The sequence below is a fragment of the Mus musculus genome, chromosome 11 (genome assembly GCF_000001635.26).
Source record: "Mus musculus strain C57BL/6J chromosome 11, GRCm38.p6 C57BL/6J".
NCBI lineage: Eukaryota > Metazoa > Chordata > Mammalia > Rodentia > Muridae > Mus > Mus musculus.
Genome location: NC_000077.6, coordinates 77,178,078 through 77,191,851, shown reverse-complemented (window position 1 = coordinate 77,191,851; position 13,774 = coordinate 77,178,078). Strand labels below are relative to the sequence as shown.

General features: G+C 39.7%; 1 protein-coding gene across 15 annotated transcripts in view; it reads left to right on the top strand.

Annotated features, from left to right (window-relative positions):
• Efcab5 (EF-hand calcium binding domain 5) overlaps positions 1–13,774 on the top strand; it is a 126,324-nt gene that overhangs the window by 24,376 nt on the left and 88,174 nt on the right. For 14 of the 15 annotated variants that reach the window (XR_003949462.1, XR_003949461.1, XM_030246082.1 and 11 more), the window contains one exon: positions 2,596–3,136. Coding sequence is in view for 12 of the 15 variants with exons in the window: in XM_030246082.1 (XP_030101942.1) it covers positions 2,596–3,136 (541 nt within the window). In the remaining 3 variants the exon portion in view is untranslated. Of the gene's footprint in view, positions 1–2,595; positions 3,137–13,774 lie in introns of those variants that run through there. The other variant, NM_176965.3, reaches the window with a different exon arrangement.

Genomic DNA, 13,774 nt, shown 5'->3' with positions numbered 1-13,774 from the left:
ACACAGTACTTTGAATGCAGTATCCTCCACAGGAGATGAGCACACTGGGCCCTCAAATGACAGAGGTGGTAGGGACAACAATGTGGCCTAGCTAGTTCTCGCTAGACCTTGTTACATATTTTTTTTTAATGTATGTGTATGTGTGTTTGTGCCTGTGTGAGTCTGAATGTACCACACATGTACAGTCACCTGGGGAGACTAGAAAAGAGCACTGGGTACCCTGAAACTGGAGTTACAGCCTGTGTGAGCTCTCTAATATGGATGCTGGGAACTGAACCTAAATCATTTGCAAGAACAATAAATGCTCTTAACTCCTGAGCCATCTGTTCAGCCCCAGTCTAGCCTCTTTGTAGGGTACTAACTCATCCTTGAGGGCAAAGTCTTCAGAAGACTTCCCAGAGACCCTACCTCATAATACTATCATATTAAGTTCCATTAAATAGACTTTGCAGGGACACGAGCATTCATACTAAAACATCCTAGAATAACAATATCTGTAATAGAGGCTGGGGAGAAGGCTCAGAGGGTAAAGTCACTTGCCATTAAGCCTGACAACCTGAATTACTTCTATAGAATACAAGCTGCAGAAAGAAAGAACTGAAAGTTGTTCTCTGACCTCCACACACAAACTATGACCATAGTATCCTCCAAACATACACAAAATAAATGCTTAGAAGTAAAAAAAAAAAATCTTGGTGATATCCCTTAAATGTGTGTAGAAAGGGAGATCCATGCAATAATTTTTGTATAGGATTATTTGTTACAAGAAAAAAAACTGGAAACATCTAAATATCTAGCAAAATGAGAAAGGATAAATATACTGTGATATAATCAATACTAAATTGTTGTCCCACAGTGAAAAATCAAATGAAGTAGCTTATACCTATCAATGAAGATAACTTTTCTAATTATGACATCAAACATTAAAAGGCTTGATAGGGTGATATGAAATAATTACATAAAATTTAAAATGAGAACAATATATATCAGTTAGATATAATAAAATATATTAAAATAAATGGAGATGGTAAACATAAAATTTAGAATAGTATTTCTCTCAAAAGAAAAAGTATGAGAAGCTTTACATATATATTTAGTAAATCATTATCACCCTTGCAGGTCTGAATATTTCATAATAAAAAATAGGCTTTTACAACAGCCATTACTAGGAAATTACAGAGGCTCTGTATCTTGTCCTTTTATCTCAGCAATAGTATTTATTGAGAGTTCTTACTAATTAAAAATGTCTCAATAGCTACTTTTCAGTTATACTAAAAATTAATATAGAGAAAAAATTCAGATATGATTCTACTTTTGTATACATCCACAAAATAACAGAAGCAAAATGAAGTAGCATAGAAATGTGTACACACAATCCTATTCTGCTCAGTGGCTAATTAAATCATTCTTCAGTGGCTAATATCCCAAAGTACTTTATCTCCATGGCTATGTCAGGAAAAACAAAACAAAACACACCTTAATATTACCATTAGTTCTCCCAATCCAGTCAGCTCAGCAATCATGGGAACAGAAGAAAATATCTGGTAGTTTATTGTTCAGAGTGTGAGCCAGCCAGTTCCTGGGCCCCCAGGGTCAAGGCAGTTCCACCAGAATAAAAACCTTACGAATCTATGAACTGATGTCATGAAAAAAAAATGGGTTACTTTCATTCTCAATTAGACTTCCAAAATTGTTTGGAAAACTAGTTATATGTGTATTCTGCCCATCCTCGTGGCAGTTATTTTATATTTTTTTACTCTTTCACATCAATTCTGGGATCCCATTGGTCCTTCGTTTTAGCAGTATTTATTTTCTTCCATGGACGACGGAGGCCGTTAGACGGAGTATCTCCCATTTACTGTGCCCTCTGAAATATCTTAGCTCATTCTACCTCTCTGACCCTCAGGATCTCATCTCCCTCCCCTGTCTTCTGTTTTTCTTTCAACTTTATCTCCTGCTTCTCATCTCTAATATAGTAATATGAAGAAAGGAAGGAAGGAAGAAAGGAAGGAAGGAAGGGGGAGGAGAAAATGAGGGAGGGAGGGGGATGGGAGAAAGGGACTGGAGCTAGATGGAGTTGGAGGTCCACCTCGTCTCAAAGATAAAGAGAGCACAGAGTAGCAACAGTGAATTATTTAATAAAGGCTCTGAGTTGCTGACTGACTCCTGATTGTGTCAATAGCAGGTGCTTTTATGGTTCAAATGATCATCTTCTGGCTTTTGTTTTGATGATGGTGTTCAGGTAAGCCATGTAAAAAGGATGTGAAACCATTTGAGGCTTTTATTGTTATTAACTCTATCCTAAACTCACCAATTAAATTCTATTTCGAGTATTATGTTTTTTAATTAAAAATTATGTATATGTGTATCTGTGTGTGGACATGTGCACACGAGTGTAGGTACCCGCAGGTGCCTAAGACATCTGATCCCTCTGGAGCAGCAGTTAACAGGTCCCTGGGAAATTTGTCCTGAGGACCCTCCAGGGTCCTCTGCAAGAGCAGTATGAACGAACACTCAGCTACCGAACCATCATCTCTGTAGCACGACACTCCTACTACTTCTTACATTTATTTACTTAATTTTTTTCCTTCTCAGCTGGTTCAACAAAGGACTCCCCTGCAGTTTCCAGGAATGTTATGCTTAAAAAGCCTGCAAAAGTGATTCTTGGTATAGACGAAAGTGATCTGAGGTTCAAAGTACAGCTGCCGTGGAAGAAAAATCTTAATTTGAGGATAGAGGAAAGAGCCCAGGCCAAGCAACAGAAAATATTAGAGAACGATAAACTGAAGAAGGAACAGGAAAAGAAGGTTACAAAAAAGCTCCCTAGGGATGACTTGGCTAAAGAGTGGTTCAATCCTGAAAGCATGACACTGAATACCCGGGCGTACCTGCTGGACAAGCTTCTACCCACCTTGGTTCCCGGAGTGGAGCAAATGCTGATGCAGGTGGAGAAGAAGAAGCTTTTGAGCCAAGCTGACATCCCAACCAAGTTTGATCCAATTAATTATTTGGGGGAATATTTAATGAGACACAACACTCATTATATCAAAGACCCAGGAGTGTCTGGCTACCAGAGGGTGATGAAAGAGATCACTGAAGAACTGAAGACTCATGTCCCTGATACGATCAACAACAGGTACGGTCGCTGCGCGCTCCACTGATGATCTTTCTCCTTACACTGGAAACGTGGTCGAACAACAATGTGAATATAGACAGGACTTGAAAAAAAAATGATTTTATAGTTAGACAAGAGGCACTTGTTGGCTGGGGCGGGGTAGGGGGCGTGGCTCGCACTGGTGATCCTGGCACTTGAGAACGGAGGCTAATTCAGTTTCCTTTTAGTAATTCTAATGAGTGGAAATATTACAGAATACACATCTTTCCTTTTTGAAATTAGTATGGGGGTGCACACACCCGTGGCTCATGTTGGAGGTCAGAGGACAACTTTGGGGGGGTCAGTTCACACTCACCCTTTACCTTATGGAGGCAGAGCATCTTTGGTTTCTGTTGCTGGGCTATGTGCTTGCTCCAAGCAAATTCAAGGTTACATAGTAAGGCTCTGTAGTTTTTGAGTTTTTGTTTTGCAGTTTGCATCCGGGCTTAAATCCACTGTGTAGTCCAGGTTTGCCTCACTGGAATCTTTTTGCCTCTGGCTCCCAAGTGCTAGGATTATAGCCTACACCGCGACACCCAGCTCGTTACTTGGATGTGATTGTCATATTAGGACTTCGAGTGTATATTTATCTATAGGCTCTCTGGACTAGAGAGTAATCTAATTCAAAAGTTAAATATATATGATTTAAAAAGTTGTATAGTAAGCGAGACATGGTGAACATGCCTTTAGTCCATGCACTTAGGAGGCAGAGGCAAGTGGATCTCTGTGAGTTCAATGCCAGCCTGGACTACAGAGTGAGTTCTAGGACAGCCATGGCTACATACTGAGACCCTGTCTCAAAAAACAAAAGAAAAGTTACACAGTGGAAAGTTTTCTTTCTCTTGTCCCTCTGTCAATAGGTGTCAGCACCTATCTCTGCTGTAAATGACTGCTGTTTTATAAATCCTTAGATTATTTTTATGTATACATTTGCAAGTACAAATATGAATTCTCAGTTTGTTTCTATTATAAAAACATATGAGTTGGAAATAACCCCACATTTCCACTTATCTTTTGTAATGCTGCTAGATTTTAACTTTTATGGCCTCCCATTTTGAGTAAGTTGCTTATTAAAATATTCTTCTGATATTGTGATTTTATTTTTTTTTGAGACAGAGTCTCACTATGCAGTCCTGCTTAGCCTGGAACTTGCCATGTAAACCAAGCTAGCCTTGAACTCACAGAGATCCACCTGCCTCTGCCTCCAAAGGCTGGAGTTGAAGGCATGCACCATCACACCGATTACGATAACTTTTATTTTAAATGTTGATCCATTTGTAATTTATGCTAGTGTATCGTGTAAGATGCCGATCCAACTTTATCCTTTTATGAATGGCTTCTTAGCCATCCCACTGAGACCTACTGAAACAACCCCGTGCCCAGAGGGATGTCTTTAACAAGGCTGGGCATTTCTACATTTGCTTGCCACCTTCTGTACCCATCACTGTGGCCTTGGAGTTTTTATGTGCATAGGGAGCCACATTTCTTCTTTGATTTGCTACAAGTCATCTCATAAGTTTTGTTCTTATGACAAGGGGTAGTCTTCTTTCATTACATTTGGGTGAGGGGATGTCTGGAAGTAATCTGAAGAAATGAAAACTATTGATTTCTATAAACTTTTGTTCTCTGTTGTCTTACTGAGTTCTCTTATCATAAAGTGAAATTGCTGTGTTGGCTTTTCTAGGGAAACAACTTTGCTGTTTTCAAACACTACTCTTCATTTTTCGTTGTCAGTTTTTATGCACCTAACATCTTTCTCTTACCTACTTGCATTGACTATCACCTCTAATTCAGGGGTGCATAGCGCGGCGGCAGTCACTCGTTCTTGTCATTCTTGCTTTAGTAGACATGCTTCTGTATTTCTGCATCTCTTGCTTCACCACCAGCAACTTACTTCACACGTTCACTCTATTTGTATCTGAAATCAAATACTGTCTTAAAACAAAAATAATATGTAGGGCCCTAGTTGAGGAGCTCTCAACAGTTGCTGGCTTCTCGGGGTAGGAGAGACAGTTTTCTTTTCATTTATTTACCTTTATTTTATGTAATTGGTGTTTTGCCTGCATGAATGTGTATGTGAGTGTCAGATCTTAGAGTTACAGATGTTTATGAGCTGCCACGTGGGTGCTGGGATTTGAACCAGATCCTCTGGAAGAACAGTCAGTGCCTTTAACTGCTGAGCCATCTCTCCTGCCCAGCCTCTGAGAAACAGTTTTCTTACTGATGTGGCCCCTGGCAGGTTAGCCATGGGGTGGTGGCACACCTGTGAGTATGGGTAGCACAAACTGGACTCAATGTGTTTTGTTAAAAAATATGAATAAAGAACACAAAATTGCTCTGGGCCGTGTGGCGCATGCCTATAATCCCAGCACTTGGGAGGCAGAGGCAGGCAGATTTCTGAGTTCGAGGCCAGCCTGGTCTACAAAGTGAGCTCCAGGACAGCCAGAGCTACACAGAGAAACCCTGTCTCGGAAAAAAAAACGAAAACAAACAAACAAACAAAAAAAACCCCCAAAACACAAAATTGGTGAGGTGAGGAATAAATGTGATTAAAATACATTTTATACATGTATGAAATTCTTGAAGAATTAATGAAAATAGTATATTAATAATAATGTAGGAGCTGGGGATTACCTTAGGGGCAGAACATTTGTCTAATATGGATGCCCTGGCCTCAACCTCCTGGATATTGGGGTTATAGGTGTGCACATTGGTGCCAGCTTTTGGATTTTTTTTAAACTCTGAAAATTTGGTCTCCCAGTAACATTGACATAGTTATTGATTTGCTTTATCCTATAATTTATATAGTGTAGTTTCAAAACAATAGTGACACAAACCTATGACGATAAAAACTAGATCAGTTTTTAGACTTATCTAAAGCTGTTTGTGTATTAAAGGAAGCCATACCCATACAGAAGAAAGCTGGGCATGGTGATGCATGTTTGCAATCAGCATTTGAGAAAGTAAGGCAATAGGATCACCGCAAGTCTGAGGCTAGCCTGAGGTACATAGCTTGTTTTAGGAAGGACAGCCGGGGCTACAGAGTAAAACTTTGCCTCAAACAAAACATCAACAAAAACAAGCTCTGAAGAAACTAGGGTATGTTTGTTTGTTTTACCTGTATGAGTATTTTGCCTGTATGGGCACCACATACATGCCTGGTGCCTACAGAGGTCAGAAGAGCATGTCAGATGCCCTGGATCTGAAGTTACAGATGCTTGCGAGCCACCATTTTAGATACTAGAAATCAAACCTGGGTTCTTAACCTTTGCTCCATTTTTTTAGCCCTGCAAATCAGGATTTAAAATCTTTTATTTACACCAAGGAAGACTTTTTACTTTGTTCACAATTTATTTTTAATTAGTGTACACAGTAGTTGGTTTCCCTGTGACCTTTTCACCCATTCCCACACCCCATTATTTGTTCCTCTTTCTTCTCCCTCCCCATTGTTTCTATTCCTCCTCTGATACAGATAAAACCTTTTTAAGCCATGACTTGAAATCATGAAAATATTGGCACAGTTGGTTACATAAACACTGAAACATGTCTGCTTGACAGATTGAGTCATGGCTGCTCAGTGCTGCTGTTCTTGTGCAAAAGCAGTGACAAACCACAGAGAAACGAGTCAGCGTGACTGTGTGCCCTTGAAACTATTTATGGGTCATGAAATCCAAATTTCACATAATTTTCACATGCCACAAAATATTAGTATTCTTTTGATTAAAAAAAACAAAAAAACCTCTTCAAATGTATCTATCAGCTTTCTAGCCACAAAAAGCCAACCTGTGAGTGGGTTTGGTTTGGTTTACTGAACCCTAATATAAATAATATTTGTAAAGTCTCTCCAAGATCTAAAGAACAATATGCCTCAAAGTTCATAACCTCTCCCCAAACCTCCATATTTTTCTCTGTCTTCTGGTATGTAATCCTACACTAAAATTGATTAAGATACCTAAAATTCAGGCTGGAGAAATGGCTCAGCGGTTAAGAGCACTGACTGCTCTTCCAGAGGTCCTGAGTTCAATTCCCAGCAACCACATGGTGGCTCACAACCATCTGTAATGGGATCTGATGCCCTCTTCTGGTGTGTCTGAAGGCAGCAACAGTATACTCACATACATGACATAAATAAATAAATCTTTAAAAAAAAGAAACCGAAAATTATTTATGTCTTATTCAGGGTCTTCTCTATAGGGTAAACAATTAATTACATGTGTGTATATGAAATTTTATTATTTTATTTATTGGTAATGCTTAGGTTGGAACCAACCCTGTACCTTAAGGACAAGCACTCTGCCACTGCCACTGAGCTACACACCTAAGCACTAATAATTTTTTTTAAATTACATATATATATAATTTTTAAAAAATGGATATATATATATATATATGTATATATATATATCCCTGTGTAAGAGAACTCCTAGGTTTTACATGTGTGTTCTAGTTTGCTTTCTGTTGCTATGATAAAATTCTCTAACCAAAATCAACTTAGTGGAAAAAAAGGGTTTCTTTGGCTTCTATTGCTGGATCGCAGTCTGCAATTGAAGAAAGTCAGAGCAGGGACGCAAACAGAAAGCAAAAGCACACACTATGGAGGAATGTGGCTTGCTATCAGAAACAACAGAGGAGCATTGCTCACTGTCTGGTTTGTTCACTATCTCATGCTTAGCTACTTTTTTTATACACCCCAAAATAGCCTGCCTAAGGAATGGTGCCACCCTCAGTGGGCTGTGCCCTCCTGTATCACTTAGTAAGCACAATAATCCCATTGACCCTCTGATGTAGACAACGCCTCAATTGAAGCTTCTTCGTTGAGATGATTCTAGGTTGTGTCAAGTTGACAACTAAAGATAACCAGTACAAGGTGGAAATAAAACTTCTTTTTAATAGAAAGAATGGTTTAGAAAGTGTGATTCCCTAACTTAAGACATCAAAATTATTGCAGGTGCTTGGTTAAAAGTAAAGACTCTATACACAAGGCCCTGGATTTCATACCCAGCACCCACATGTCCCAAATGTTCGGACTCCTGCATTATTCCTCAGGTGTTTCTGAATCGGGTCCTCTGGGCATGTATTTAAAATAAATCCCACTGCAGGTTATTAGGCAAGAAGAAACCAAGTGAAGGGAGCTTTAGTATGAGTGAAAAGTTCCACCAGCATGCAGGAAGCAATGCCATTGGATTTAATAAGTGCTTTAAAGAACACTTCTCTTCACCATCTGTTCGTATGGAGCAATGTGCTGGGTTGCATCTAACTCAACTCCCCCTTGAAAAGAAAAAAAAAAACTTACAATTTGGGAATTACTGTTTAAGGCTGTTAAAAACTTGACAAGCCCTACCTCCTGTCAAAGACAAATGTAAACCTGATATAAAATAAGGCACTCGCCATTTATCAGAAGCTATACTGAAAAAGGAAAAATGGACAGACACACCAAGACCCTGGTCTAGGATCCTTTGTCAGCCAATGACATGGCACATGAAGACAAGCTTGTTTCACTGGTGTATCTAGAGCTGGGAATTTGAATGTTTCAGGCCTTCTTGAGGTATAATAATAAGAGTCTTAGTTTCTTTATTTGTGTGGATGTGTGTGCCTGTATGCACACACAAATGTACATACACTATGTATGTTCAGGTTGGAGGTCAGAAGAGTGTTGAATCCCATGGGACTAGACGTTATAGGCAGGTATGAGCTGCCTGGCATAGGTTCTGAGAACTAAACCCCAGCCTTCTGCAAGGGCAGCAAACACTCCTAACCCCTAAGTCATCTCTCCAGCCTTGCTTAGTTTCTACCGGAGAAACTGTAGGAATTCCATGCAAGAGTTAAAGTAATCAAAGGCTTTGTCTGGATCACTGGGATTAGAACTTCATCTCCCTCTGGCAAAAGTCCAAAATCTATTGTATGTTGACAAGGCCAGTGGCATACATTTGTAGCCTATTCACACAGCCCATGGATGCTTTCCAGCAACACATCCTCCTCCCAGTGCCCACCAACTTAAAGCTTTTGGTACTCAGAGATCTTCATGAAGTTTAGCCCTGCTTTAAAATCCTTTGACCTCTGTCTTACGTTTCCTCAGTCCATTACAGACCCCTGACAAAGTCCAGTCACTTTAGGAATGAACAATTTTTTCCCTTTTTTTCTTCATCAGAAGAAGGCAAAATGATTGTTGGTTTGTCAGGAGTTTTACAACACCAAAATGACTTCGATTCAAAATTTTTATCTGTCTCCTTCCCAGAGGGGAAAAAAAGGAGATTTACTCATCTCTGTTTCGTGTCTCACAACAACAGGCTGAACAGTCCTTATTTCTTATTTTATGGTAGCAGCCATTCCCTTGAAAAATATAGCCTCTACTGTCTGTTGGTTTTACATACACAATATAATTTACAGCTTTTTATCAAGTGTCTGAAAGGTAGATCTAGAGCCCAGGTGGACTTTAATCTTCAAGCCTTGCATGCAAATTTGCAAAGCCATAAAGCAGGTTGGGCTCACACAGCTCGCTCCTCCCCCACTTCTAATAGCTTTATTTTTCTTGTATCTTTTCCTTCTGATTCTGATCCCTCTAGTACTTGGGGATTTATATGTGAAAGTTTCCACCCACTGTTTTGTGTTGTACAAACACATGTGTATGTACAAACATGTAGATACACATATACACACATACACTTGATAATGAAAAAATAGTTGCCCTTAAAATAAGATTACCAGTTTTTAGTAGCCTGGGAGTTACACATATTTGTAAGTGTGTTAGAACTTCTAAAACTGGGCACCAACACAGTAAATTATACTGTATAACATTTTCAACTGAAGACATTTAAATAATAAAAGGGAAGCTTATTAATATTAGAATTTCAGATTATTTCCAATAGGCAGGGCCTATTTCTCAATCAATCTCGACAGAAACGATCCTAGGACACCAGTCCAAATGATCAGGAAATTAGGTGTAAGAGTCCTGAGAGTCGGGCGTGCAGCTCACACCTGTAACCTTAGCACTTGGGAGGCCGAGCAAACAAAACCAACATTTGGGTGTTTTCATTACCTTTGCATTTGTTAATGATTTCACAGTCTGAAGGATCTCTGCTCTACTCTAAGGTATCTTGGGAGAGTTTTTCCAGTGAATTATGCATTACTTGTTAATGATAGAACATTTATTCCATGAAGAGAAATAATCTTAAAAAGATATTCCAAATAATTGCTTTCTCTATTACAGCTACATGAGAGAGAAGAATAAGTCAATACAAATGCTCAAACATTAGAGACACAAAAAACAAGTATAATTTTAAAGGGAGAGAGATGCTGGTCTTTATCTTACTTATTTATTACAATTTTCTACAGATTAGCTCCTGTGCAATATTCAAGTAATTTATACTGATCAAGTGCCAAAATCCATGTATATTTTCTACTGGAATGTGGTATGTGGAAAGGGGTCTAAGATTTAACTCACCGTGCTTATATTTTTACTTTTCACACAACAAAATGCCTTAGAACATCCGATTCATCTTTCCAACTTTACATCTTTACAAGCACTAGGACTTGGCAAGAGGAAGGCTGTGTTTCACAGGCTTTCCTCGGTTGCCAGGAGCCTGGCTTCCCAAACAGCTGTCAGCTCACACTTCACACCAGCTGCCACCTCTTTACTGAGCCAAATCGAAACCACATAATGAGAGGAAATCCTGCAGGTGCTTCTCCACAGGTGATGTTAGTAATATTAGTCAGTTTGTCAACATGCACTGGAAAACAGATCTTATCAATCTGGTAAAGCATATTTTACCAAAAGTAAGGATAGTACTTCTAATGGTATTTGAATTCCTGGTATAGTGGTATTTACAAAGGGTTTTATCCTTTTCTTCTTCTTTTTTTTTAACTTATAAACTCTTATAAACTATAGTTGGTTTAGCATGAATTTATAAAATACATCCCACTATTACTTAAAAATTCAGCTGCATATAGGATAGGGATGTGGTTCAATTGGTAGAATGCTTGTATTTTGTTCACAAAACATACAAAAAAAATCAGCTGCTTATGGACTGTAAAATTGTAGTCTCCTTAAATGATATCCCACGACTCCAAATCTCATCCTGCAGCCTGATGCTGAATGAGTCTTTGGCATAGAACATTCTAATTGCTAAAGAGACAGAAGTAGCTGGGCAGTGGTGGTGCATGCCTTTAATCCTAGCACTTGGAGGCAGAGGCAGGTGGGTGGTCTACAGAGTGAGTTCCAGGACAGCCAGGGCTATACAGAGAAACCTGAAAAACAAACAAAGAGACAGAAGTAGTGCAGAGTCAATTCCTCTCCAGCCAGAGCTGTATACCTGGCCTAATAATCGGTAGGGTGAGATGATCTTGGAGCCAAAACATCAAGAGCTCCTAAGACCATCATAGAAACTCTTATGATTTTTCTACTTTATTTCATTGATTCATTTATAACTATCCAGTAAGTGATATCCTCAAAAGAACATAAGCTTTGCTTATTTATAGCAGGCACTCTGGCCTCTAAGGGATGAAGGCCAGAAATACAATTGCCTTGATTTTTAAATCTTTTGTCCTAGCTTGGTCCTGTCCCATCAGACCAGACACTTTCTTATCTCACTCCAGCCCTGTGTAGAGCATTCTTTTTCTGATGTCCTCTGCCTCTCTCTTACTCCTCCAGTAAAGTGGCTCAACCACCTCATATAGAAATAGGAAATCCGTACCACCAATGCCAGCTTCAAAACTTAGCCAATCTGTGTGGGAGGCACCCAGCATACAATGATAGCACTGTCCAGCCCAGCCAGAGAGGCTGCATTCTTCCTGCACACTCTCACTATTTCACAAATATTAACTCATTATCCTCTTCTGGAATATGGAGCGCCGGCTTTTGTTATTTAACTATCTTAGTCCTTATTCCTCTAGCTGGTTAATTTTGCCTTGTCCTCCAGGAATGACCTCTAGTACCACTTCCTCTGGATACCTGCTCAGACCTGGTCTAGATCACGTGCTTCTTCTATTTTGGAAGCACTTACAGGATCATGTTACCTTTAAGCACTCAGAATTATTCACATCCTTACAAATTCTTTGAAGGCAAGTCAATTTTTTTTTTATTATCACAATATTCTTAGAAACTTATTAGGAATGTGCCTGGTTGTCTTAGGGTTTCATTGCTGTGAAGAGACACCGTGACCAAGGCAACTCTTATAAAGGGAATCATTTCACTGGAGCTGGCTTACAGTTTCAGAGGCCTAGTACATTATTGTCATGATGGGAAGCATGGCAGCATGTGGACAGACATAGTGTCGAGTTCCACATTTTAATCCCCAGGCAACAGAAGGGACTGTCTCACACTGGGCAGAGCCCACCTCCACAGTGACACACCTCCTCCAACAAGGCCACACCTATTCTTACAAGGCCACTCCTCCTAAGACTGCCACTCCCTAAGGCCAAGTATTCAAATACATGAGTCTTTGGAGCCATATCTATTCAAACCACCACATTCTACTCCCTGGCCCCCATAAGCTTATAGCCATAACATAATGCAAAAATGTGTCAGTCCAACTTCAAACTCTTCCGTAGTCTATAACAGCCTCAAACTTGTCTAACAGTCCAAAGTTCAGTCTTTTCTGAAATTCACACAATCTCTTAACTGCAATCCCTTATAAAATCAAAATTAAAAAAAAAAACAGATCACATACTTCCCACATACAATGGCACAAGATATACATGATTTCACAATAGAGGAAAGGCAGGATAAGATAGTGAGGAAATACTGAGCCAAAGCAAGACCAAAAACCAGCTCAGCAAATTCCAAACTCTGCATCTCCATGTCTAATGTCATGTTCTGCAGATCTCCAACTCCTTTCAGATTTGTTGACCGCAACACATTTCTTTTTCCTGGGCTGGTTCCACTCCCTGTTAGCAGCTTTCCTCAGCAGGTATCTCTAACCTCTTAGGGTCTCCAAGGCAATCCAGGATTCACCTTCACAGATTCACCCAGTGACCTTTTACAGCTTCATACAATGGCTTTTCACAGTGGCCTCTCTGGGCCTCCATGGAGGGACACTTATGCCACACGCCTGGCCTCAGCAACTTTCCTTAGTCATGGAGGGAGATTCCTTGATCTCTTTCTTCTATTCCTGACTCTAAAGCCAGAACTATGTGGCAGAAGCTGCCAAGTTCTGCTGCTTGCTGAGTTTAGAACAAGGCCCCCTGTTCAATTACATCTTTCTGTTTTTATTGCCTAAGCTTGGATGTTCTGGAACTTGCTCAGTTGACCTAGATGGCCTTGAACTCAGATATCTGCATGCCTCTGTCTCCTAAGTGCTAGAATTAAAGGCATGGACTACTATGCCTGGACCTAAACTTTTTAAAAATTCCTTTGTACTATAGATCTTTATAAGCATTGCCACTATACTTCGAGGTCTGGACTAAAAAGGCTTGTGTCAATCCAGATCTAAAGCCTGTGTCATCACACCTCAAGATTCAAATCAAAGCCTGTGGCTTCCAGCCTCAAGATCAGGATCAAAGGCACGTTGTCTTCTGCCTTAAGATCTGGATCAGGAGGCTGGAGAGATGGCTCAGTGGTTAAGAGCACTGACTGCTCTTCAGAAGGTCCTGAGTTCAAATCCCAGCTACCACATGGTGGTTCAC